At 42.4% G+C, this 26,989-nt stretch overlaps 3 protein-coding genes across 4 annotated transcripts; 1 reads left to right on the forward strand and 2 right to left on the reverse strand.

Moving 5' to 3' along the window:
• Nucleotides 1–682: 682 nt before the first annotated feature.
• sfxn2 (sideroflexin 2) lies at nt 683–9,426 on the reverse strand. Of its 2 annotated transcripts, none has more exons than XM_076094013.1 (12): nt 9,284–9,426; nt 5,387–5,652; nt 4,801–4,971; nt 4,622–4,720; nt 4,129–4,204; nt 3,211–3,296; nt 2,454–2,514; nt 2,276–2,342; nt 2,143–2,192; nt 2,011–2,060; nt 1,875–1,922; nt 683–1,432 (listed from the first exon to the last, which is right to left on the reverse strand). In XM_076094013.1, the coding sequence occupies exons 2-12, from the start codon at nt 5,539–5,541 to the stop codon at nt 1,333–1,335; spliced, it is 963 nt and encodes a 320-aa protein (XP_075950128.1). In that variant the 5' UTR covers nt 5,542–5,652; nt 9,284–9,426; the 3' UTR covers nt 683–1,332. The 2 variants fall into 2 exon arrangements, with proteins under 2 accessions (XP_075950128.1, XP_075950127.1); XM_076094012.1 differs by lacking the exon at nt 9,284–9,426 and adding an exon at nt 8,172–8,413.
• arl3b (ADP ribosylation factor like GTPase 3b) lies at nt 8,896–11,703 on the forward strand. The gene is made up of 6 exons (XM_076094022.1): nt 8,896–8,957; nt 9,502–9,645; nt 9,763–9,879; nt 10,000–10,050; nt 10,365–10,550; nt 10,653–11,703. The coding sequence occupies exons 1-6, from the start codon at nt 8,955–8,957 to the stop codon at nt 10,698–10,700; spliced, it is 549 nt and encodes a 182-aa protein (XP_075950137.1). The 5' UTR covers nt 8,896–8,954; the 3' UTR covers nt 10,701–11,703.
• Nucleotides 11,704–17,228: 5,525 nt separating this feature from the next.
• Nucleotides 17,229–26,516, reverse strand: trim8b (tripartite motif containing 8b). The gene is made up of 5 exons (XM_076093989.1): nt 23,978–26,516; nt 20,136–20,231; nt 19,728–19,993; nt 19,526–19,641; nt 17,229–19,416 (listed from the first exon to the last, which is right to left on the reverse strand). The coding sequence occupies exons 1-5, from the start codon at nt 24,581–24,583 to the stop codon at nt 18,728–18,730; spliced, it is 1,773 nt and encodes a 590-aa protein (XP_075950104.1). The 5' UTR covers nt 24,584–26,516; the 3' UTR covers nt 17,229–18,727.
• Nucleotides 26,517–26,989: the final 473 nt, after the last annotated feature.

The raw sequence follows: 26,989 nt of genomic DNA on the forward strand, positions 1-26,989 counted from the left end.
GCTGCTTCAAAAAAATGTATACTTCTACTCCACAACATTTCAGGGTTTAATGTTATACTTCTAATCGTTTCCTGACAGCTGGATTTACTAGTTACTCTACATGTTATTTTTCACATAAAGATACAACACATTATTAAACACTAAAGAGCGGTGTCTATGAGTTCAAAAAAAGGGTTTCGCAGATTAACTTCCCTTTTAAATAACTGTTTGAGGCCCCCAAAATGGTCCAATATTTCATAATAAAAGCACAATTTATAGAAAAATCTAAAGAAATTAATTCACAATTGTGAAGCATATCCCTTTTGCCCATTTTTTCTTAATCACCTCTCAACCTCCAACTGCATATAAAGAACTAGCTAAGTAGTTACAACTACATCACTTTGCCCAGCATCCAACACATCCGTCTCAGAGGCCATTTTTTTCTGCAGAACCAGTACTTAAGAACATTTTGCTGAGAATACTTAAATACTTTTACATGAGATTGTAAATGCATAACTTCTACTTGAAAGGCAGTATTATCACATTGTGGTATTGGTACTTTTACTTCAGTAAATGAGTATTTCTTCCACCACTGTCTCAGATCATTAAAGACACCTAAAACTTAACCTTTTCATCCATATGTGCATGTTGCCTAAACTCTTTTTATCACATACAGATTAGTAAAAAAAACAACTCTACAGGGTTCTACATTTCAAATATTTGTGGTTTTATTCCAGTTTATACTGATGATTGTGGCACAAATCTGAGTTGACACACAGCGACATGATCCGACTGGTAAACCTTTCAGATAAATCATGCAAACAAGTCGTACGTCTACCTCTGTTCTGGCAGAAGAGGGCAGTATCTTCCACTTTTACCACACAGAACTTCCACGCCACACTGAATGACCGTTTCAGAGTTTAGACCCATGCATAGAAGTATTTATCTGGTTTTAAAGTAAAACTGGTTTAAAGAAAAAGAAATCCAGCAGTTGTTGCTCCTGACGCTTTGACAAAAGGCACAGATTGTAAGGAAGCTTGGTAGACAGAAAGGAGAACGACAGTTAACAAAACAAGACAAGCCAATGAAAACAACTACGGTCATGAAGGACAAACTAACAAGAGCTCTAATCTGACAAAGTAATGTGCTGTTCCTGAGAGGAGGTCATTTGGTTTCTCAACAGGAGTACACAGTGCCCCCTTGTATCTGTTTATTATAAGCAAACAGACCTAGTTTGAACCAAAGAAATAAGTGACATGATTGATCTAACAACAATTTCAAAATGAGGACTCATTACATAAACGCATATGTATTTGATCTTGTGTGGGGAGTAGATAATCAGCTCTCACAGCCTCAGAGGCCTTTGTTGAAGTAGACACGTTGTACAGCGTCTCCATACTGAGACACAATGGAGTCTCTCAGCTCGGGCTCCAGCTTGGACACGGCCATAGAGCTGATAAAGACACACGGAGGGGTATTTTAGGAAGAAGGGAGGGAGCAGAGGGAGAAAAAAAAAGGAGAAACAGTTTTATTACTAATTAGGAAAATAACATATTACAAATTTGCAACATTATATTTACAACAAGTACATTTTCTACAACTTCATAAATTCTCTTTTTTAGATTATCAGCTTGTTTGTTTGTGTTTTAGTTACTACATTATTTAGAAAACTGTAGCATTGTGGGTAATGTAGGCACCCGGTTTTGACACGGAAGGACGTGTGGAATAAAAACCGACAACATCTCAGGTTCTGTTGCATCAATTTAGATAATTTAACCGTCTGGCTGAGTCCGGCAACGTTACAGGAATGCAATGCTAATATCTGTGGATCCCTATAATTATAATCTCTAATATACATTTGTCAGCAGGTGAAAGTACAGAAACAAGTTTGTTACCATCTCTGAGGGAACAGGGAGCAGGCAGCAGGCACCATGAAGACCAAACTGTAAAACGGGAAAGCAAAAGTTATTTTTAGCCACAATAAAAACACTCCCGAGCTCATTAAAACACGTTGCGAGGCTCTCTACTTACAACGCTCCCACCATCATCACTTGAATGGGTCCGTGGAGAAATGTGATTCTCTGTGAAAAGACAGAAAGAGTTTGATGAAGGATGCACATTGATGGCCGGAGGACGCTGATGAAGGTAATAAAAAGGTCTAACCTGCATGAACTTGTATTTTTCCATTCTCTGCATGATGATGGGGAGGATGACTGATGGAAGAAGAAGAAGGTTAAGAGAGGAAGAGGATAACTTAAAGAACTCAATATTTATACGAGGAGGCTTCTTTGCGTACTCATTCCTGGAGCAGCCATGGTGATCCGAGAGACGACCACCTGAGTGATGCCTTTCACTGCCGCTTTCTACAGGCGGAGATCAAACAAGATTTCAAGACACTTAACGAACAGTAAAGGATGACTAATGTGCTTTATTTTTTAAATAAAAGTGTCTTAAAGTGTGTCCAGAGTGCCGACCGTAGAGTGGCCCAGTTTGTTGCCATTTTCATCCGTGACAGCAATCCCATTCAGAATTTCCCTGAAAAAAAAAAAAAAAACGGAGACTAAATGAAGGTGAAGTGAAACAGGTTCTCCCATCAACCGCCGAAAACATAATCGACAACATTCAAACTAATGATTCTCGTCTTCACCATCAGACACACGGATCAATGAAGAGAAACTGGAGAAACATCTGCTTTAAAGTCTGAATATCAAGTCTGGGTCAATAAACAACCTTTATGATACAAGTCAGCTGAACTTGCTGTATTAATCGTGTCGTGCTGCTGAACATTTGTTCTACTTTAAAGATACAATCTGCTGTTTAGCTGTGTGATAAGATAACAAATGCCTGTGTTGTACAGGCTGTTAGCAAAATGCTTATCAATATGACATGATTATGGCCAATAAAGCTATTCTATCTAATAGTTGTTGAGATATTTCAGTCTGGGAATGGAAAAAAAACAACCAGTAAAAACAATTAATTTGTTATTTTTTTGGTTGTTAAATTAACAGTTGGCCTCCACAAACATGGTTAAAGCTCTTAAAGATTTTTTGACAAAAATCAAAAACAAGATCTTTCAGGGTCTCACACAGGAAATGCAACAGAGCGCTGTGATTTGAGTGAATATCTGATCCAAGAAAGGCACTTTCGATTTCAGCGCATTAAAGCCTGCACAACACAACACAACCACGTGCATCTTTGAAGGAGTTGAAGCAGTAACAGGTCAGGACTCACTGTTGTCTCATCATGGGAATGTTAACACAGTTGGCAGATGCCACCGCTGCAAAGGGGACCCAGCGAGCCACGAGAGGCGGAGCTTTCTGCAGGAGAAAGACACACAAAATATCAGGTGCTACGATTTGCACTTTATGATCGTCAGCTTTATTTTACGTCACAGGATAGTACTGAAACATTTAAAGCCAGAATGAATGAAGTCTCCCTCAAGAGAAAACAAAAACCTGACGAGCTAGTTCCAGAGATTTAAACCTCATCTGGTTCTTGTGCGTTTTATCTCCGTTGCATCTTCTTCGGCTGCCCTCTGGGCCCACGCTGTAGTTATCAAGCAAATTAAGAGTAGAAAATCACTCTCAACAGGTCCCACTTTTAGAACTACAAGTACAAACATTTGATAAATTTTCATAACTACGGAAATCCCTCCCATCTCGCCCTAAATTCAGCAGAGCTCTAGAGGTTTCCCATCATGTTGGAAGTTGCCAGGAGATGGCGTTAAAGCAGAGACGTTCTGCAGGAGGAGAGCTGCTCAGGGAACGCTGGATGACAATAATCTTCAAAAGGAGGAATCATTTTTGAGACTAACTATGTGCAGATGCAGAAGAGAACACACGCCGTCTCTGCAGAAATCGATGTCCTCGCTACTTCATTTATATTGTTATTGGGAAACTGCAGCTGTACCACAGGGACGATTCAGAATTCATAAATCAAACTTTAATTTGATAAAGATGTCTTCTTTTAAAAGTGCGCTCGTCCTGTTGCTAAAATGAGGCAAAAAAAAACGTCAGACTGCTTCATCGTTTCAAGTTATTCAGATGAGTTTGATGACACATTAAGGCAGAATGAGAACTCGTTAAAACAAAAATCAACCTAATGCAGCAACAGTAAACAGTCGTGAAAATAATTGTCTGTGTTCTGTACCTTTGTGAAGAGGTTGAGTCCCACTGCTGTTGCTAACGCAGTGCTGGTCGCTGTGACGTAGGCTACTCCAATCTGCCTGACAGAGACAACAAAAGCCTGTTTCTCACATAGAACACACAATGTTCAGACATCGGTGTCTGTTACATAAAGGTCACGGCATCTGGTGCCAAAGGGAGCGGCCGAACAGCAAGGAGTTGAAAAGTTTAACGTCGTAAAAGGAGGAACAGTGTTTTCATTTTCTCAGGCTGCACTAGTGATAGATGTTAAAAGCTATTATGCATTGAAGCCTCTCACAATGACGCCCGACCCTTCTTCTCATTATTCATCACAGTGCAAAAGTATTAAATCACTCGGGAACTTATTTAGAAGTGAGACCAACGTGTTTAATCACCATCAGCTTTAAGTAGCGAGGTCCGAAAGAGGCTGAACACACAACACAGAAGGATTATTGTTCCTTTAAAACAGTCCACATCCACGTGCAGTAAAGTCTTACTTGGGAGTGATGGGGGAGGCAGCGTTACGGTTCGTGTAGTTGACCAGAGCGTTGAAGGACTGATTCACCCACTGCCAGAACACCACAGCAGGAACTGTCCTAGAAAACAGACGGTTATGAGAAGCGTTTCCTCTGTGACACTAGCGCGACGCGGTGAAGTGAAGCTCCTCGGTCGGTACCTGTAGAACTGCAGCATGAAGCCGGTGATGGCCATGCCTCCGGGCACCTGGAAGGACATGCGGCCGATGAGGTTCATGCGGTCTCCGGTGTCGGGGTGGAAGGCCGAGTCGTACAGCTTCTTAGCATAGTGGAGCTGCTCCTCTGTGGTGCCGGGAGGGACCGATCCGGCCCTGAAGAGGGCAAAGAGACACACCGGCACAGTTTCATACCATCAACTCCACGCGGGGGCGTTTTTACATGTTGAAACTTGCAGATGGCAGTTAAAGTGCAGACCCCAGCGTATGAGCCAAATATCAAAAGGGAAAATCCACCCAGAAATAGAGTTATCATACTATGTGCTATATCTGTACTTCTGTCAGATATATTGCACTTGACTAAACCTTATTTTATCCTTAAAAACCTGTACAGGACTAAGAAGTCAGTTAACTTCATGCATGAATGAAGATATTGACTTTAATGTCTAAAACTATTGTTTCAGGTTGTGTCTTTGCTCAAACTGCTGAGTTAAGATATGTGTAGATATGTGGATCGTCATACTATCGGCTATTACAGTCACTGTGTGACAGCGCGCGTGCACCGTCTTACCTGCAGGATCCTACTAAAGCTTTGGCTTCATCCAAGCGAGAGTCAGGTAGGGCCGCCGTTCGCCAGTCTGTGATGTTGAAGAAGTGGTTCACTCGGCCCATAAACGTCGACTGGTCCCATCGCGGCGCGTCGATGTCGAATGACTTCAGAGTCATCGTGGTCGCTAAATAAAAGCAGTCCCGACTCAATGCATTCAAAATAAGTTCCAAGTGTATGGCCACCTCTGGTTACTCTGCAGGAGGTTACTCAGCAGCTGCGTTCGAAACCTGCAGAGAAAGAGAGGAACAATGATGTAATTATCTAAATGTGCCGTTGATGAACAGAAAAGAAACAAGAGACTCACTCGGCCAATGAATGAATGACATCGATCTCTCTTTCATCACAACCTGGTTCCATGTTTGTCGTCGCACTAGACTGACCTGGTTTGAGCCGATGTAACATTAACAGTAATATTTAACTCGGTGTGTCAGAGAGGGCCAGACTGAACTCACATTCCCAAAGCTCTGTGTGCATATGGAGAGCTGCAACAATTAGTCAATTAGTTGATTGAGACAAAAAAAAGGCAACTATTTTAATAATGAATTCATTGTTTTGGGTATTTTTCAGCAAAAAAAATAAATAAATAAAGCTCAACATTCGCTGGTTACAGCCTCTCGAATGAGAAGACGTACGTCTTATGTGATAGTCAGTGAAATATATTTAGGCTTTGGAGGGTTAGTTGGTCAAAACAAGCGTTTTGAGGACTTCCCCTCTGGGCTCTGGTATATTACAATTGCTAGATCAAACAATAATGAAATTTATTGCAGCCCTAAAGTGCTCACGTTGAGTTTTGAACCTTGGCCAGTCTGGCCGGCTCTCTCCCAAGCTGCTGCCAACATGCACCCTCGGGTTCAAACCCCAACACGACCCTGAACAAACAAACTCATGTTCTTTCCTAAAGAATTCCCACAGGTCAAACATCCACTAGAAATCATCAACCACCTCCTGGTAAATGTTTCCATGGGTTGCCATTTTGGGTTTGCTGACTCCAGCTCAAACTATCCAAACCGTCCCACTGTGCATCTTCACCATCACATTAGCAGATATTTACTGTAGGTATTCGGTGAAACCTCACAACAGAAACACGCCTCGTGTGGTTTAATCTTTTACAAAGAAAAGGGCAAATGAGGAGAGGAGCATATCAGTGTACTTCTCTGAAGGCTCAGTCTGGCTGGACATGGACTGTTTCTGCAGCTGTCAGTTAGAAAGTAGGGTAAAAGTCAACGTGGCCCTACATACCACAACATATAATAAGAATATATAAACAAAGACCGGAAGCCATAGCATGAGATCCGATATCTACAGCTAAAGAATATATTAGGGTTACAACAATTCATTTTACATTCTATCTACAACTAGTTATTAACGTGATTAATCATTTCCTCTATAAAATGTGTGTAAATACTAATAAAATGCACATGACAATTTCCCAGAGTTCATGGCTGCAAGGTTGCTTGTTTCGTCCGACCAAACAATCCCAAATAAAAATATTTGACGTTTACAAATGAAATGAACGGAGAAAAGCAGCGAATCCTCACATTTAAAAAGCTGGAACCAGTGAATATTTGGCATTTTTGCCTGATAAAGAATAAACATTGTTATTGATACATTTTCTGACCAACTGTTTCAGTACAACAAAATACCTAAAAAAAGAATAACTAAATAAACAAACTGTATCTTCACTGATATATTTGATGGTTTGTTGTTCACAGATCTGCAACTTAAGCTGGATCAATAAACTGACGTACTAATGAACCGATACAACATTATTAGATGAGAAGAAAGATGAATTAATCTGCAACAACGCTGATAATCAATAAATAGTTTTCAATGATTTCTTTAAGCACAAACGCCAAACATTGACTGAATCCAGCTCCTAAAATGTGAATATTTGCTGGTTTCTACTCTCATAATGAGCATAATTCCTAAATGAATAATAACTAAAGCTGCAACGATATGTCAACTGTCAATCAACAGAAAGTTGTCTGTAACTATTTTAATACTTGATGAATAGTTTCAAGCAGAAATGTCAAACATTCTCTGGTTATCGCTTCTTAGATGTGAGGATTTTCTGTCTTTCTTCTGACATATTTAACAGTCAATTGAATATTTTAATGCTCTGGATTGTTGGTTGGACAAAATAAGCAAATTGAAGGTACAGAGTAGAGCTCTAAGAAACTGTAAATGGCATTTCTTCAATATCTACTATCGATAAATTATGGAAAACAATTGTTAGTTGCAGCCCCAATAATAGACTGAATGGTTGGCTTATGGAAATGTATGAATGAATGAGCAGATTAATCGACCATGAGAGTAATAGGTAGCTGCAGCCCTGCATGCATTTGAAGGGATAGTTCAGAAATTAACAGGGTTTAGTGTCTGCTACATGACAACGGTGAAGTTCACCAGTCTTGAGAAAACTGGATCTGCAGGCCTGAGCATAATACATCTGGATACTATCAACTACTCAGTTAACACAACGAGTAGCTTGTCCGTGCATTAAATGTGTTGAATTACACTTATACAAAGACATGAACTCGATGGGTGCACAGAGTGGTTAGTCTTTTGTTAAGTCTAGTGACCAGAAAGAGTTAGAACGTGTCAGCAGGAGCTTTGGAGTGATGCAACTCATAACTCGAGTTACCAGCTGACTTCTGCAGGCAGCAATAAACTAACAAAACACGAGACATCGACTCACGAGCTGCAAAGCTTTAGTCTAAACTGAATAACATTAACGTTCACGTACCTTCGAGAGATTCCTCCTCTCTCGCCCCGCACAGAGCAACCTGTCAGGTAGTCAAACGTGCTCGTGTAGGACAGTGAGGTTATGTGCACGTGGCACACCGTCCTCCAATGACGGGAGGGGGCAGCTCCCTATGTGAACCCTAAATTCCTGAGGCTTTATTGTTTTACTGGAATGAGAACCTTTAGAGACACGGTCAGGGTGTTGGTTGAAAATAGGTTCACCCTACTGTTTAACTTACCTAGCTGTTATGCTAACTGACTAGCTAAGTAGCTCTTTCATAATGGGATTTGTTCTGCGTTAAGTGTATAAATGAAACACATTTACGTGTAGTGCCTTATTTCAACGTCTGACGGCAAGAACCGCACACAAAATGAAACACGTGCAACTATTCTTGGCAGTGCATTTGAAACATTTAGCTAGTTAGCAGGCAGCTAACTTCTTCTTCTTCTTCTCTAATTTGATTGGCGGATCGCAAGCAACTTGAATAGGTGCATACCGCCACCTACTGTACCGGAAGTGTGCAGTTTTTAGAATAAAAGTTGCATCACTGTTCTAAGGGATGGAAATAATACAAATACAAATAATAATAGTATTAATTAAGAGGGGGAAAATTAAAAAAAAAAAAACGACATCCTACGATCTAATCCCGTTTGAGGCAGTTAACTAACTGAGCTCATCCTCCATATTTAAGCTCGTGCCCGAGGTCTTTGTGCGTAACCGTACGTCTGACGTCACTCCCCTTAGTAACCCTCGGCGGCGTCTCCAGGAGAGAAGGCAACAAAGATGGTGAGTTTAATTCTGTCGTATTAATTAGCTATTAACTGTTAACACCTTGTTAAATGTGAACGTATTCACATTAAGTAAACGCTCAGTTGAATACATTTAGGGTTTAATGGCTGCCGCTGTTTTGCAACTTGCCGAGAAAAAAAACATTCAACTGCAACCGTTGTTGCATCGTTCGGTTATCAGGGGAGATTAGCTTAGCACGTTAGCTACTTTTAGCTCCTGTTTGCGTGCCGTTAACTAGCCTGAACTAAAGCTCTGCGCTCAAACAACTAGGTAGCCCACAAGGCACAGTGAAACCAAAGAAGTTGAAGTGACTAGCTACTCACGGGACCCGTGGTTGTCTTCACGTATTGGTACCGTTAGGAGAGTGTTTGCACAAGCCACAGTGGGGACTAGAAGTGCACTTGCACGGCCTGTAAGTGAGGAATCCCGGTGGATGGAAGGAAGAGGTGCATGTCTACAATGATGGTCAGCTGCAACAGTGCTCCCCCCCTGGTTAAAGTATTATCACATGGATATTTTCACTGTTTTGTTGTTGTTGCAGGGATTGCTGTCCATCCTGCGGAAGCTAAAGAGCACACCAGACCAGGAGGTTAGGATACTGCTGCTGGGTTTGGACAACGGTGGGAAGACCACCTTGCTCAAACAGCTGGCATCTGAGGACATCAGCCACATCACCCCCACACAGGTATGGAGGAAAGTTCCATAAACACCACCTATATGAGAGCAAACAGACATAACACAACAGGGGTGTATCACTTTTTTTGGGACTTGTCTAACCTTTTGCGTTCTATGTTCTATGCAGGGATTCAACATAAAGAGCGTTCAGTCTCAGGGTTTTAAACTGAATGTTTGGGACATTGGAGGCCAGAGGAAGATCAGGCCGTACTGGAGAAACTACTTTGAAAACACAGACGTGCTGGTGAGAGGAGTTGGATGCATCGAACACAACAAATAAGCTTTTTTTGTTTTTGTTTTTTACTGTTTTGATCTGTTGAAGTAGCTGCACATGCTAACAAGGAACACTTCTCTTTTGTTTCAGATTTATGTCATTGACAGTGCTGACAGAAAGAGATTTGAGGAGACGGGTCAGGTAAAAAAACATTCAGTTTACTGTTAGAGAGTGAGGAAAACCAAAAATTGTTAAAACCAGTGATTTTACTTGCCATTTACTAGCATCCGTCTGAGTTTTTATTTATTTATTTATTTTTTTATGCTTTTAGGATTTTAGGAGCTCAAATCAGGAGATTTAGCTGTTTTGGCCTTTAAGTCTTTATGAAATTATGTTTCGCAGGAGTCTTAATCACTCTCAAGTCTACAGCTTTGTGTTGTAGTAACAGAATTTTTCTGTGGCAGAATTTGCGTGTGTGATTACGTATAATTGACAGACGTTTGTGTGCGTTGCAGGAGCTGGCCGAGTTGTTGGATGAGGAGAAGTTGAGCGGCGTTCCTGTGCTGATCTTTGCAAACAAGCAGGACCTGCTGACAGCCGCCCCGGCCTCCGAGATCGCAGAGGGTCTCAATCTGCACACCATCCGGGATCGCATGTGGCAGATCCAGTCCTGCTCCGCCCTCACTGGTGAGGGGATTCAGGTGAGCCTACGAGCTGAGCGTTACTGATTTAGCATTCATCTTTATGTGCCTTTTGTTTTCTTCTTCTCACCACGCTGCTGTTTCTCTTCAACCCACTTTCAGGAGGGCATGAATTGGGTCTGCAAGAGCGTCAACTCCAAGAAAAAATAGCTTCGCTTCTAGTCTTCTGCTTCTCAGGAGGAACAGCAGCAGCAGCAGCAGCACATACACATACACTGACACACACTGCACCCTCCTGAGCCTTAGTACGATGGGATATACCTGTGAATGTAAACACACTACTAATACAACATGGACCTGGAGTTTTTAACCCTCTGCATCTCCGCATCACTGGTTCACTAATGTCAGCACATCTTGCTACGTTGGCCTCCACACAGAGGAGGGCGGTTCGACTTCAAAGGGAACCCATGCCGGGAAATCAACCTCCACCCCGACTACCCGCATCACCACCACTGTCCCAGCCAATCGCAGCCATCACCCACAGCCTGTCACAACCTCAAACATTCCCATTAAACTGCTGTCTTTCATTGGAATTCCAGCTTGCTCTTTAAACTCTTTCACACACTGCCCTGGAAACCAGCCCCCCTTCCCATCTCCATCCCCACCTTCTCCTCCATCTTATTCTTCCAGGTTGTACTGTTTGTTTTTTACCATTCCACGATGGCTCTGTTTGAAGTGAGGTATATTTTTGTAATTGTTTTATTTATGGTGAAGTAGAGTGTAGAGTGCTTTCAAACAACAACCAGTGTGACGTGTGTGTGTGTGACTTAAAGGACGTTGGAGAAACGGTTCCAACTCTTCCCACTAAAGAACGATACTGTACATGTTAATATGTATAAAAAACAAAAAGATGAGATTAAATGGTTTAGAGGAACTACATTTTTGGATCAAGTGTAAATATGACCATGTGGTCATATGTTACATTACGCTCATGTTATAGAGTATATGTTACCCTGCTGTAGTCTATAATGTTTGCATATCTAACGTATGCAGATTTTAGGTTTGCGTACTGTACGTCCCAATGCATTTCTTTGTACTCTTTGGGTTTTATGAGGGAATTCACTCCTTTGGCATTTCCTTTTGATATTCTTGAATGTAATCTGTCCAGAATTGAAGGTACTGTATGTGAATAAAAAGACAAAACATTCTGAAATCATTGCATTCCTACTTATTGATTAACGTTGCTCCCTGCACTAACACACTTTAGTTCACTCTGATCTCTCCAGCCTCTCGTGGTCAAACACACACCAGCAGCAGGTGAAGTCAGCTGTTCATGACAGCGTTAGAGCCTCTGTGGGAGACAGCAGCCGGGGTAGAGTACAGCAAACTGGATTAAGTGGTGCATTGAATTCAGTGTTGAAATATGCTGGAAGGGATATAGCACTATATCATACTCTTGTACAAATATTACTTGCACACAAAAATAATGTCTCAAAAACTATTTCAAATACACTCTGATTCTCAGTGATGCTGACTGAAGTGAAGACCACTTTGTCTCAGAGCAGGTAGCCCATTAGTTCCACATGTAGATAACATAAACCAGTGTGTAATCAAAGAGGCTGTATGGTGAATTTCAGGGTAGTAAATGAGACAAAAAAAAATTGTGACTTTTCTCTAATCTTTGCCGTTTTTTCAAGATGTACACTAAATGAACCCCGAATTAGATTATTTCTGAGATTAATCATTAACTTTCAAGCTTTCTTCGGGCACCTGAGATTATTCAAAATAAATAAACTGTCTACTTTTCCCCCGGTTGTAACAGAGAAAGGGCTGCAGTTCACTAAATATAAAATAATATGTATTTTTTGGCTAAAGGCAGGTGGTGCTGTATCCACCTGGTTGTGTGAATACCTCATGGCCTGAGGCTGAGCAGGAGAAGCTGGATCCTCTCCTCCACAAATAACTGACTGTCAATCTGCATTGCACAAACCACGCAGACATGAGGCCACATGCATACCTTGCTCTTTAAACTCTTTCACACACTGCCCTGGAAACCAGCCCCCCTTCCCATCTCCATCCCCACCTTCTCCTCCATCTTATTCTTCCAGGTTGTACTGTTTGTTTTTTACCATTCCACGATGGCTCTGTTTGAAGTGAGGTATATTTTTGTAATTGTTTTATTTATGGTGAAGTAGAGTGTAGAGTGCTTTCAAACAACAACCAGTGTGACGTGTGTGTGTGTGACTTAAAGGACGTTGGAGAAACGGTTCCAACGGTTCTATTCTACTACATTTCAGAGGGAAAAGGTACTTTTTATTTTATTTAACTGTTATGGTTACTTTGATTTTAAATAGAAAACACATGATCATCTAATATGACATATTATTATAGATTAAAGGCCCTGCACACCCACACAGGTGTTGTTAGTTATGTGGCTAATTGTCGACAATACAGAGGCCACTAATAAGAATAATAAATTACAAGTCCTGCAAGAAAAACTAACAGGAAGATCCCAGAAGTCCTGAAAAATACACTTATACGGTCCTACGGTATGGGAACAGTATGCCATGTGTTTTATTTTGTGTAGCATTGTATGTGACTGATCAGGTCTCTGAGGTCTCTGGACCTCAGAGACCTGCAAACGGCCTCTTCTTCTTCGCTCACAAAGATCCTCATTGTCGAGGCTTCCTCTCTTCTCACAAAGACTCTCTTCTCCCTCATTTTTGCCTCTTTACTCTTTGTAACATTAAATTCTCACAAGGCACTATGGGAAACACAGAGCGATGCACCTTGGGAGTTTCATGTGGAAACATAGACACATTTAAAGGAACAGGTAGACTGTTGGGGAACATGGTTGTTCGCTTTCTGACGTAGAATTCAATGAGAAGACTGATCCCACTGACATGTCTGTACATTAAATATGAAGCTACATAGCTTAGCTTAGCATAAAGACTGGAAACAGATGGAAACAGCTAGCCTGCCTGGCTGCCAACCAGCAACTCTAAAACTCACTGCTGAACATGTTACAGCTTGTTGTTCTGTACAAAGTACACCGGAGTTAAAAAACTGTATATTTGCTGTGTCCTGTTGCACCTTATGTGTGTCCCTGTAGCCTTTCTACATTATGTTCTGTTTTTGTAATATTTTATATAATTTGTATGTAGTGTTCACTGTTTATTTACAGAAATACTAATAAACAGACAACTAAAAAAGATAAAACATGTAAATTAATGAGTTTAACGCTGGTATGCTTTGTTTTGCTTTTGACAGACTCCTTGTTTTCAGTCTTTATGCTAAGCTAAAGCTAACCAGCGGCTAGGCGACACAAAAAAAACATGTAAAAAGGCAGATTTGGTGTTTTAACAACTTCTGTTTCATTAAAACCTCCAAATCAGAGAAGAAAAGGGTCTGTGGTCATTTTATAAGTGTATAAAAGTGTGTTTGTGGGTAATTTAAGATAGTCAGACAGTGTGTGTGTGTGTCAGTGATATATATTGAAGACGTAGGCGACCGGATTACTGCCTTTCTCCTCATGGATCAGACAGCTGTGCAACAGCTGTGTGTGCAAGTGTGAGAAAATATGTGTCAAGAGCAAGAGAGGGAGTGTTTGTGTGTGTGTGTGTGTGTGTGTGTGTGTGTGTCAGAAAGTGACAGATAGAAAAGCAGCGCTGTAATTTATGCTGCACCTCCGACCCCGCAGCTCTTGGCTGCCTGTGTCTCTGCTGAGGTTTGCTGACGTGAGAAACAAAAAACATCAGGCCTCAAGACGGGAAAGAGGTGGGAGGAAGACGAGGGTGGAGCGAGAAGAAGCAATATGATTAAAATGTTTGGTTTTACTTGTACGTTAACCACTGGTTGGCGTTAGAAGGAAAGAAATGGCGTTCTGAAACTCAAAGTGACATTTTTGAATGAATGTTAATGTCTTGAAAGTTCATTCTCGACTTCATCATGAGGTTCCTTGAGCTGCGGTTTCTAGAGCTTTCAGTTTTAGTCATGATCTTCTTCAGCACATGGAGTTAGTAGATTTCCATTTTTGGAGCAATTTAAGGAGTTTGCACCTCGCACGTTAACTTTAAGTTTGAGATTAAAATTAAAAGGTAACGACTGCCCTTGAAAATGGTACATAACAAAAAAATAAGAAAATTAAAGAATAGTTTTGATTTTGGGAAATATTCGCTTCATCTTTTTGTTGAGAGTCACTCATGTCTGTCCATTAAGTACAAAGCTACAGACAGTTAGCTTAGCTTAGCATAAAGACTGAAAGCAGGTAGAAACAGTTAGCCTGGCTCTGTCCAAAGGTTACAAATGTCATATCTTGTTTGTTTAATCTGTACAAAAACAATGTGATTGCAAAAACGACACGTGGGTGTATTTAGTTACCTTTAGACACAGCCAGGCTAGCTGTTTCCCCTTGTTACCAGTCTCTATGCTAAGCTAAGCTAACCAGCTGCTAGCTGTAGCTTCATATTTACCGGACAGACATGAGACTCGTATCAATCTTCACATTTAACTCTCGGTAAGAAAGTGATTAAACTCAGCCTGATTAAGATGTTGCATTAATGCTCCCGCCTACCCTTCCGCCTCACTCCCCCTCAGACAGCAAAGACGGTCCACTTGTGTTTATGTGTTTTGAGTGAACAGGAAATGAAAATACAAAAATATATATATTTTAGTAGAGAAAAGTTAATGTGGATAAAGACTTTAGGGAATTACTCTTAACCAAATATATAGTTATATAGTATATAAAATTAGAATAGAGCATGAGTGAGTACAGAATTTCAAGCCGAATGCTCATTTCTCTGACCTCCTATTATGCTGGCCTGCTTCACTCAATCTAAGTAAAATGAGCTTAGAGAGACCACAACCCTGTTGTGCTATGACACAGGAGTATTTGTAGGATTCACTCTGCAATAATTCCAAAAAAACTTTTTCAACTTCAGCTGTGCCATAAGTGTATCAGTTATTAACCAGTAACATATACACAATATTTACACAATATTTACACATCTCACAAGTGTTACCTGTATAGACCATCAACATTATTAAAATAGACCTTGTAGTTTGGGTAGTTTACTCAAGAGAGTAAGAGTATGCAATTTTCGAGCAGAGGGCTAAAAAATAGGGCTAGTAGTTAAAAGGTTAACAAACAACTACTCATCTCAAAACTTGTTCTGTTCATCCTGTCTCTCTGCAGGCCTTCACCCACACATACTCATGAGCTCTGTCTGTACCGGGCACACACAAGAGATGTTTAAAGTTTGTTTAAGTGTCCTCCTGTGGATGTGTGCTTTCAAAGTTAAATAAATACACTAATACTGCAGACAGGCAGATTATTTGCATGTTTAAGAAAGGTCAACAGAGGATGGACGGTTGTTTGAGTACAAGTGGGCGGATGTCGTTTTTATTTTTTAAAAGTCATGAAGAGTAAGCAGATGACTGTGTAGAGATGACTGTATGAAACCAACAGTGAGCACGAAACAAACGCTTAGATTCTGTGTTTGCACAAATGTGAGAAATATTAAATAAGGCTGGTGGTATTTCCGTTTTTCAACAAGTATTTTCTTAATAACTTAATCCTGTGTATCATAGAGCTTCATTCATGTCCAACAACAGCTGTGTGATGCTGTATTAATCCATGTAATGATAACACTATACAAACTTAAATCAAACTTACAATAAAGGTTCTCTACTCGACATTCATTAATATCCAGCTGCAGACGACTGTTTGCTGTGTAAAGATAAAGTGGAGTAATGTTTACCTGAGCAGAGGAGGAAGTAGCTCTCTGTGCTTTGTTGCCGAGTGCACTGTTAGCACGGTTAGCACTGTTAGCACGGTTAGCACTGTTAGCACGGTTAGCACTGTTAGCACGGTTAGCACTGTTAGCTGCGAGCCGCCACCACCGTGTTGAGAGCCCAAAATGTCGCAAAGCACCTTCAAAACAATAGACTTTGGTTGACACGTTTGTTTGGTTTCCAAGTCAAATATAACATAATGTTAAAAAAGTCAAAAGTTTTTGAGTTGTAATTTCAAATTTGATGAAGACATGAACGCTGTACGACTCTAACATGACATGAATGCAGCATTAACGTATGGTCACAAAAATGACCCAAACTCTGCCAAAAAAAAAGAGCGTGGTTTCATAATTTGATGCCGGGTATTTAAAAATATATTTATCAGAGCATCAGACTGTAAACACTTTGTGAGTCTATAGTGTGGTAGTTTAAAAGACTAGTAATCACTTCTTAAACCCCATTTTTTACAGACTGGCTTTTATGTGACGTCGCATTAGTGCTTTATTTTATTGATATTTTATTTGACTAAATTAGTGCTTATTCTTGTTTCTTAATTTATTTTCATCGTATCAATTGGTTTTTAGTTTTATCTATTGTATTGTTTTATCAAGGTTTATCTCTTACCTTAGTTTCTCACTGTTAAGCTTTCTGTTTTATTGCATTTGCTGCTTTTTCTGTCTAAGGACTTTGTAAACCGTTTTAAAAAGGTGCTATATAAATAAAGCAATTTTTATTATTATTACTCAAAATAAGAAGGAAGAACACGAGGATAATAACTTATCCTCTCCCAAACACAGAGCAGCAGTGTTTCTATTGTCAAAAGTTGAAGCTGCTGCTGGAGCTCGTGGCAAAATGCACAATAACAAAAATGTTGAATATCACCGCCCTTGTTCTTTAAATGAAGATGAAAGAAAATGCACATACAGAATTGACAACAGAGACCAGTTTAAATGTGTTTGTTTATTTGGAACCCTTCTCCAAATCACGTCTGTAATTTTTCCATTTCACAAAATATTTACAAAAAAAGATACTTTTTATGTTGTTGTTGTTTTTTTCTCTTTAAGTTGACGGTTGTAACGGCTCCTTCTTAGGATGACGACAATTGCTTACATCTCGCAGTCCAGTCTTGTTCTTTTAGAAAAAGTAGATGAAAAAAATTCCTCCCACCCTTCTTTTCTTCCATACACTCATTTTTAAAACTGCATACATTTTACCCCCACCCCCCCATTGTTCTTCTTTTGAGTGCTTTTAAAAAAAACTCTTCCTTGCATGATTTCAGCTGCAAACAGGAAGCCAAGAGCTCGTGTGCTTATTGAGAGGAAGTGACATCTTTGCCCTGCAGGAAGTACAATTACAGCATCATCAGATCCTCCAGATGCTTGATTGGTTTGGTCTGTCCAGTTTTGCCTCTTCCTCTAAAATCAAAGAGTCTCTCTAGACAAGCATGAAACCTACAGATGTACCAAATAACATAAAGTCAGAGTAATTACTAAATGGAAACAGTCTTTGTCAGAAGAAGATTTTCTGTCCTGTGGGAAGCCTGATAGCAGGAAGGGAGTGCTAGGAATAAGGGCCAAATCCTCAAAACTCTTTGGGCCAGGGTCAACCGGCCCTTCAGATGCAGCTCCAGTGTCCCTCTGCGGGGCAGCATCTGTAGTCCAGGCATAACAAGGCGTCCACGAGTGCATTGTGGGAGTTCCATGGAAGAGCGTTTTGTGTTCAAGCCGTACGGTCCATCCCTGAACTCAGGAAAGAAGGGAAGAGGTGCCATATGATGGAAACGAGAGACACGAAGGGACCGCGCAGTCCCTCTTTAAAGAGGATCTACTAAACAATGAGAGCTGGGCAGAACAAAAAAATATGACGCTAATAATAACATAAGGCAATTGATCTCAGTACAACTAGAGGGGTGATTATATGAGAGAAACATGAGGAGCTAAACTGGAAAGCTCAACACTGCACGGTTTTTATCTCTTTTCCCTTTAGCGTCAGTGAGCAGCCACGAAGAGGCGTTTTCTAATAAAAGTTCATTTTCTATCCATCTTCTGCTCTATAAAAAAAAAAAAAAAAAAAAAAAGATGCATGTCACAATCTCTCCTCTTAGGCTTCTCTTGTTTATGTGTAAAACGCTGAGCTAGGTTGTGCCAGATTGAACGTGTTGGTTTGGCATTTTTACGTATAATACACTACATGAAACACCGACTGAAAATAAAGAAAAGAAGAAAATAAAAACACATAAGAGATCAACCCTGCCCCCGAATGTGTGTACATGTTCTAGATCAGTGTGTGCGTGTGTGTGTGTGTACAAATCTTAATATTTTACTGTGTGTATAGTATAACTGTTTTTTTTCTGGTTAATAAGACGGTAACGGTGTGCTATTTTGGTGCCTGTCTCTATATCCAAGTGTGTGTGTGTGTGTGTGTGTGTGTGTGTGTTTACTTTGTTAACTGGTGACATAGTGCTTTGTAGAGGGCTGCCCATACAGCCCGTAAAAATCTGCATGTCTGTGTGTCTGCGAGGCGTCTATCCAGTCCCTCACTGCCAGGCCCTGCATGGACGGACCTCCAGAGGCCAGGCCGGGAGGAGGGGGGTAGTCTTGGGTGCTGACCCAGGGGAAAGAGCCAGAGCGTGGGTACGGGGGATGGCCGCGGTGGCCCGACACCGAGGGCACTCCGGAGCAGTAGCAGTTATCCATCGTACACACCAGGATCTTACGGCCGCCATATTGAGGCAGCACGGCCTGCTGGGAGGAGTGCGAGGAGCCGCTGCCTCCAGGAGGAAAGTGCGAGGAGGCGAACACGGAGCCTGAATGGTGGTTGGTCAGAGAGCCGCTTCCGCTTCCCGTCCCGCCGCCCTCGCTGATGTGAGGCGGGCCGCAGGGCCCGAGAGGCTGCTGATTGGTAGACTGACCTTCTCCAGAGGCGGAGCCGGAGCCCAGGTAGGGCTGTTTGGCTAACGATGAGGAAGAAGATGAGGAAGAGGAGTCCTTGAAACCCGGAGCGGCGGTCTTTCCGACGCTCCCGTTTCCCTCTGGGAAGGCAGTGGAATGTTTCCGTTTCTCTGCTCCGGAGCTCTGACCGCTGGGATACGCAGGAACGGACTGCAGGAAGGTCGAGGGAGGGGTGAGGGGAACTGAGAGAAGAGAAGAGGTGTGAAATAAGAGGAGGAAAGTGGTCATTTAAATAAAAACACATTCATGTCCTGGATTAAAACCCATTAAAACGTTTTTTTGAGATCCTACCTTCCAGCGTTCTCTTCAAGCTCTTCTCTCTTTTTGAGATTTCAGATAGGAATAGTTTAGAGTTTAGATTCCCCACTTTGTAAGGAGGTATACTGCTGCCCACACATGCCTGAGACCTGCAAAAAATGCCAAGAGTCACGCAAAATTCAAGATAAGACGTCAGCTTGGACCCACAGGCAAAAAAGGAAAACTTTGCTCTCACCTGTCTGTGAGGATTTTAACCGGCTTGGTGTTTTTCATGAAGCTCAGCTCCTCCGCCTTACTGAAGGCCGTGTGGATGGAGCTCAGCAGCTTCTGGGCCTCGTGGCGCTGCTCGCCCAGAGCCAAAACCTGGGCCGCGTTCTCCTGGCAGAACCGAGCCTGAGCCCGGTCCAGAGCCTCCAGAGTCCGACCTAGATCCTCCTCCAGGAGCTGGTGCATCCGCTGGTACTGCAGACGCACCTCCTCTTTCAGCTCACACACCCTGTCCTGTAGAGAAACACACACACACACACACACACACACATCAATCCACTCAAATGTCCCTTTTGTATCATGCAACGCTGTGTCGGAAAATGTGTGTAGTTGCGTTGACGGCAAAAGATTCAGGGTGTAAAAACAAAAAACTCACCTCCACCACACACTTGTCAGAGTCCAGTTTGCAGAGCTGCTCTTCGATCTCCTGCACTCGCTCCTCAACGCGCTCCTGCTGTCTCAACAGGCTTTGCTGTGAGGTGAGAAAGAAAGAGAGTCTTCAGCTTTCAGGAGGTTGTGACCTCAGCTAGCATCCCCTCCTCATATTAGATATTAGAATTCGGGAGCCGGCTAATTTAGTCCCCAACACAACACATAATCCCTGCTGGGGGGGGGGGTGCTGACATGGCAACCAACAGCTATTTTGTGTTTGCATTAGAGCGAGCGGAGGACTAATGTTGGGGGAGCTGGACAGATAAATGGACATACTGAGGCAGAAAAAAGCTCCAGCCGCTCTCCTCCCACTACTCGTTTAAAAGTTGCATTCACGCGGTGGAAGCTGTGGCGGTGTTGTGGCAACAACACTCGTTTACTTCTAGGAGCTCAGGCTAAAACTGAAGATGCCTATCTGGCTCAGCTTGAGGTCAAAATGAATTTAAAAAACGTAATTAATGGCTCCGTATGAGAGCGCCGATTCTTTACGTCGTTCCCTACAGCGAGTCTGAGAGCAGGAATGTCGTTGACACAGATTTGCTAATCCTTCATGTTATGAATATTTAATGCGAGATATGAATAATCCTCAATCAACATTTAATGATCGAGAAGTGAGCCGATAAGACGGTCCAGAGCTAAATGATGTGGCACCGCCAACACGTTCTAGATTCAAATAAAGAGTAAAGAGTGTTCGGTCTTTGTGAGACTGTACTTTATGTTAATGTCAGCATGCTAACGTGCTCGCAATGCTAATGGTCACCATCTTAGTGTAGTGTCTTGGCGTGCTAAGGATTGATAATTAAAAATTAGCCGAGGCAGATTGTCAGAAGTTCTGCAGGTATTTAGTCACAAAACGAAGTACAATGTTTATTATCAATTAATCTGCCGTTCATTCCCGGTTGAATCGATTAGTTTAATTCTTAGCTTTTAGTCTGTAGAAAATTAGTTTTTGAAAAATAGACCCTTGTAATTTCCGTGGGGTTATTTAAAAAAAATGTACTATCATATAAGATAAACAAAAGCAGCAAATCTTCACATTTAAGAAGCTGAAACCAGCAAATGTTTGACATTTTTGCTGACAAATAACCCTCTTACACCAATCCTCCAATCCCCAACCGCCACTGCTCACATTATTATAATGCCGTTTTTGATGCATAAAAACATTGATGTAAAAAGACGCTTTATTTTAATTTTATTGTTGGTCATTTGTGCTTTTTATATACATTTATACAATATATTTTATTCTTATATACAGCTTTTGTTCCACATACTTGTACATAATATTCCCGTCTATTCTCTGCCTTTATTTGTCCAGCTTTGTTGTCCTTGTTCCTAACTGTACACAAAACATACTTGGATTAAATCTATCATTAATCCCACAAGTCAATAATCAGTTGTTTTTCACAGGCTGCCGATCTGTTCACATACCATCCTCATCATCATCCAATCATTCCAAACTAAAGAGCAGCTGATTTTTTCATTAAGTGATCAGCTGCTGTAGAGCTCAACAGGAATGAAATCCTGTGTAGTCTTGGGCCTCAGTGGCACATGGTTGGGAACCACTGCCCTAGATATCTCACACACACACAGGACTGTGACCTGGTTGTGCCGATTGATTGAGTTAGGCTCCGAGCAGAAGCCAGGGGAAAAACGGGGTCGAAAGGGCCGAAGCGTCCCAGAGGGGGGTAGCAACTACATGTATGGGATAATTTTTTTTTGGGGGGGGGGGGGGGGTAATAAAGAGGGGAGGGCGCTCTTTAGCTGTCATTTCACCACAGCGTCTTTTCCATCAGAGCAGGAGAGCAGGGCCAGAGGGAAGGTCGGTACTCGCCTGGAGTGGCTGGTGGACGGTGGGAGAGGTGAATTTAGTTTGGGGGGGGCTGATGGATCTGAAGAGCAAAGAAGGGAGGGGGGGGGGGGGGCAGTCGCTGTAGGGTGGTGTGTGTGGAGAGGGGGGGGGGGGGGTCCACTCTGCATTTCTTGATATTGCATTCAACATGGACGATGTTACAGTAGTCACTACCATGTGTTTAACATGGCTAAACTCAATGATTATTTTAGGCCTGAACAACAGCCACTCATTAAAGATTATATAGTCTTTAATTGTATTGATTTTAGTGGAGGTTATAGCCCAATCGAATTGTCTTAGTCCTATACGATAGTAAATGAGTATCTTTGTAGTTTTGGTCTGTTGGTGGGACAAAACAAGACATTTGAAGACATCACCTTGGACCGTGGGAAATCATAACTGGCATTTTAATCAGATTAAGACAAATTAAATAATTGTTAGCTGAAGCCATTCTTTTAATTTATGACCAAATACCGGCAAAAACTAATCCCATTCCCATCAGCCTCAGCTGCTGTGCTTTTAGTGCTAATTAGCATGCTAAGAAGCATAATAGCTTTGTCATTGTGAGCATGCTAGCTTTAAAGGCACTGCTGTCCCTGGCATGCTAACACACTATAGGATGGTTAACACGGTAAACATTACACCCGTTTAATATCAGCATCTTCTCACAGCGGGCGTTTGTATTTAATAAACATTAAAGATGGCTGCTCTCCGCTTGAGGAAGGTCGTGGTATAGTGGATGCTGGCTAACTGCGACACTGAAGCATCGTTAATGTTGTCAAGTTCACCTGTGCTGTTCCTACCGTCCTGAATAAAGAGGACGTAGGAAAAAGATGTCTATGTGACGGCTTTCTGAACAGTTTTTATATTCAGAACAGGTCCCAGCCTCCTGTGCCTCAGGCAACCGATTAACTATACATACAGCTGAGTCATAGCATTACCAGCAGGATATACACCCTAGCATGACACAGTTGACACCTAAATAAGGGTGTTAGGTGAACAAAATGAGTCAGTGAGCAGTGAGGCCTCCGTGGCTCTCCCTCTGACTAAGCTGCCCGGTCACACACACACACACCACCTTTAAAAAAGGGAGAAGGGGGAGACAGGGGGGAGGAAAACCAATCCCACCTCTGCCCGAAACCGACGACAGCCAGCACCAAACCCCCAGGAAGGGAAGAGGTTAATAAAGTAGACTGCAGAATCAGGCGACGAATCACTTTAATCCCCCTTCCCCTCCCTCACAACTGGCGATCCCTGAGCTAGGATGCACCTGTGCTGGGGAGATAAGGCCCTCTGAGGGCCCCTCATTGTTCCACCCTCGACTGCATTGTTTGTCATTCCAACAGATGAGAACGTAGGCTGGAGTGGATCACAACGGAAAAATGCACAAGACTCTCACACAGGCGGTAAAAAATATATACTTAAAACGCAATATTATTTAAAAATGGGTAATTCTGCTTCTGATGGAGGGAATTGATTTAAGCAAAACATGAGCGATGGGCCCTAGAATCCCCCCCTAGTTGTTTTTTATTTGGCTAAATATAAAAATAGAATGATATTCCCTTTGTTCTGGTGGGATTTGCTTGGATAAAAAATGACCTCACTGGCTTGTGTGAGGCTCCCTTTTGGTACTTGAGTGGGCACTTAGCCAACACGTATTGATCACCGATGAATTGACAAATTCTTGCAAGCAGGGCAACAACTGACGGTTATCTTCCGCCAGAGAGCAGGGTGCAAAAACACTAATCGATTACCTTCTCGATTAATGGATTAGTCTATGAAATGTACATCATTGTTTCCCAGAGTGCAGTGCGAGGTCTTTAAACGTTTTTACCGACAGAAGATATTTAGCTTACTATCAGAGAAGCTTAGAAGCTGGAACCCCCTGAAGTGAACATGCATGTGCTTAGTGTACGTGTAGGATACATGATTCTTACTCTGATGTCGTTGCGTCGCAGCTCCACGTCCGTGACCGCGTGGCCGTGGCTCGGGTGGCAGCGGGCGAAGCAGCAGTACTGGCACACCGCCGTCTGCTCGGCCTCGCAGTGGTACAGCCTGTACTCGTCGTGCTGCAGGCAGGTCCAGGCCTTCACCGCCTCCGCCTCCACCAACAGGTGCCCGAGGGCCGAGCACGGCTGCTGCAGGTGCGTCTGGACGTGGGACTGGCAGCACGGGGCGTTGCAGCGCAGGCAGACCTTCACGGCGGGCAGCGGCGGGCCTCGGCGGCACAGGATGCACTGCAGCGCCGGCGCGGCTGGCTTCTCCACGCTCAGGGCGTTGTACTTCTCCACTATGTTGGACAGCTTGTGGTTCTTCTCCAGGCTGGGCTTCTGCGCGTACGCGTGGTTGCACTCGGGGCAGCGGGCCAGCAAGGACTCTTTGGCCCAGGCCTCGCTGATGCAGCCCCGGCAGAAGTTGTGCTTGCAGGGCAGCTGGATGGGATCTGAGAACACGTGCAGGCAGATGGGGCAGATGAGCTCCTCCTCGAAACAGTTCCTCCACGTCTCAGCCATGTCAGAGGCCATCATGGTGCGGGCAGGCATACACTAACGGTTCCCCCGCTTCTACCAGACCTCGAGGCCTCTCTGTTCTCGAAGGAAAGCCGACTCTCAAAACGAGCCTTGAGGGGAAAAAGATTTTAAAAAAAGCAAAACCCCCCCTCGATGCCGCCCTGAACGATCAAGCCTGTATATTTCAACCCTTTGTGACCAAATCAAACGAGACTCCCTGACAGGTGACCAGTATTGCTTATTGCTGCAGCATGAAGGAAAATATCCAGAAAATTGACCAGAGAAGGCTTCAGGGAAAGGATGACAACACCTCGGAGATTTCAACACACACAGCAGGATCTGACGTTACAGATTACAGTAAACGGTGCTTTCCTTTCCTCTAAAATCACACACACACACACACACACACACACATACACGGCCTTCTGTGTGTTTATAGGCCTACAGGAAGCTAAAAGCCTGTCAACTACAGGTACAGCAAGCAAGGCACAGCTAACTTAAACATCTACATAATGACTTCTATGATCACGAGGCGAATCAATCTCTGTGTAGCACATGAAAAAACACCTGATCCTTTTTTTTTTGCTGCTGCCTGCTCAGGCCCTTTTACCTTGAGAGCTTCCTTCACTCCAACGTCGGATTATGATTGACTGAGGACCGGTTCAGACCAACAAACCACGAGAAACGGGACCGCTTCAGTCCAGTCCACACCCCTGATTACTATTCACACAAAGACAGTCTTTTAAAAACAACAACCCTGAATCTGTATTTATCTGGACCTCAAGGACGCTTGATTCCGTCAATAATCTCGGCGCAGCGCGATGCTTTTGTCCGCTGAATCATAAATAAGTATCCGAGGAGCCTCCACCTGCAGTTTAATTATACATACAAGCAGCGACGCTTTGGCAGTAGACAAGAAATGCTGTTTAACGACTGTTTAACCCTTTAATCTAACATAGAAGCGACATTTCTATCGGATGAATACCGCCTGCTATGTGGAGCTCCGCTCGCATATCTGTACACAAGGCCTCTCGGCTTTTTTTTTTTTTCTTTTCTTCCCCTACCAGGTTTCTGTCGACAACAAAAGGCTTTTTAATCTGATTAAACATAAAATAAAGCATCATACCGGAGCCATCGTTTGGAGCCTGTTTACTGCATAGTTAATCGTTTTAATAGTCGCGTCACAAAACAAAGGGTTTTTAGGATCCGCAGGAATGTTGGCTTCTGTTGCAGAGGCACATCTATCAAATATCTCCTCGCGCACAGATTATTGTTACAATGTATCCAGCTCGTGTCCTCTTTGGCCTACACCTTTACGAACCTCAGCCTTTAGACAACAACATATTTATTCTACTTCCTTATCTGGAATAAATGGTGTAAATTATCTTCAGACGTCACCTCACCATTTTCTACCACAGCACAGGTACAGATAAACACTAGATCAACCGGAGAGGACGGTCATTATTTATGTGAAGCAGCCATATTTTTTTTATATGTTTTTAACTAATTAGAAATACAACCAAAAAAATAAATAATACCCTCCTAATCTTAAAGGGGACGTCGCTTTTCTGTCCTTGTTAGGGGTAGCTGTCATCAGCCATCTTGCAAATCCTCATTTAAAAAGAAAAAGAAAAAAGGAGATATCCGCCGTGAAGAAGCTGCTTTTTGATAGCTGAGCTACACATGCACGTTAACGGCAAAGTCCCGTCGTTATTAAAGGAAAAAAACGCCTTTTTCAGGGTCGTTTTTGTAGGTCCAACCGGAGCAGGATTGACGAGGGTATTCGTTCGTGGCCTTGTCCGGTGTGAGTCGACTGGTTCTTTAAAATCCAACACGGTAGAGAATAATAATCGGCGTTTTCTCTCTCCCCCCTCTTTTCTTTCTCTGTCTCTATCGGTCAGGCTTTAGAGAGAGGAGGAATGCAGCCGAGCTGGACTGGTCTCGAACCAGCGTCAAGACTACCGGTGGAACGGACCACTTCTGGTGACGTTTTTCAAAATAAAACCTCGGGGTTGAGAGCAAAACCTGAGGTCAAACTGAGTTAAGCCAATTAATCATTCAGATTTCAGATACAATTATACGTTTTATCTATATTTTATACATGCATTTTATAGTTTGAATACATCGTTTTCAGGGGTGATGTAAGTACGGTAAGTACTGTAGGCTACTTACGTATAAATCAGAGGTACTACTACTACTACTACAAATAATGGTAATAGGGCTAGGAGTGTTTTCATTGTATGCAACTTTACACCTCTACTCTGCTACATTTGTCTACTTTTCAGATTACATTTTTTTATCCCCCTCCTGTCCAGTAAGAACCATGAATCTGCAAATTTGATGATTTTGAATGTTTGTGACTAACTGAAGAAGGAAGTTCCTTTGTGTGTTGGGAAAAATCTCCTACTTCTTAAGCTGAATAAACTATAAAAAGCCTCC

Source organism: Anarhichas minor, unplaced genomic scaffold (genome assembly GCF_050575085.1).
Source record: "Anarhichas minor isolate MPS153535 unplaced genomic scaffold, ASM5057508v1 ptg000017l, whole genome shotgun sequence".
Classification (NCBI taxonomy): domain Eukaryota; kingdom Metazoa; phylum Chordata; class Actinopteri; order Perciformes; family Anarhichadidae; genus Anarhichas; species Anarhichas minor.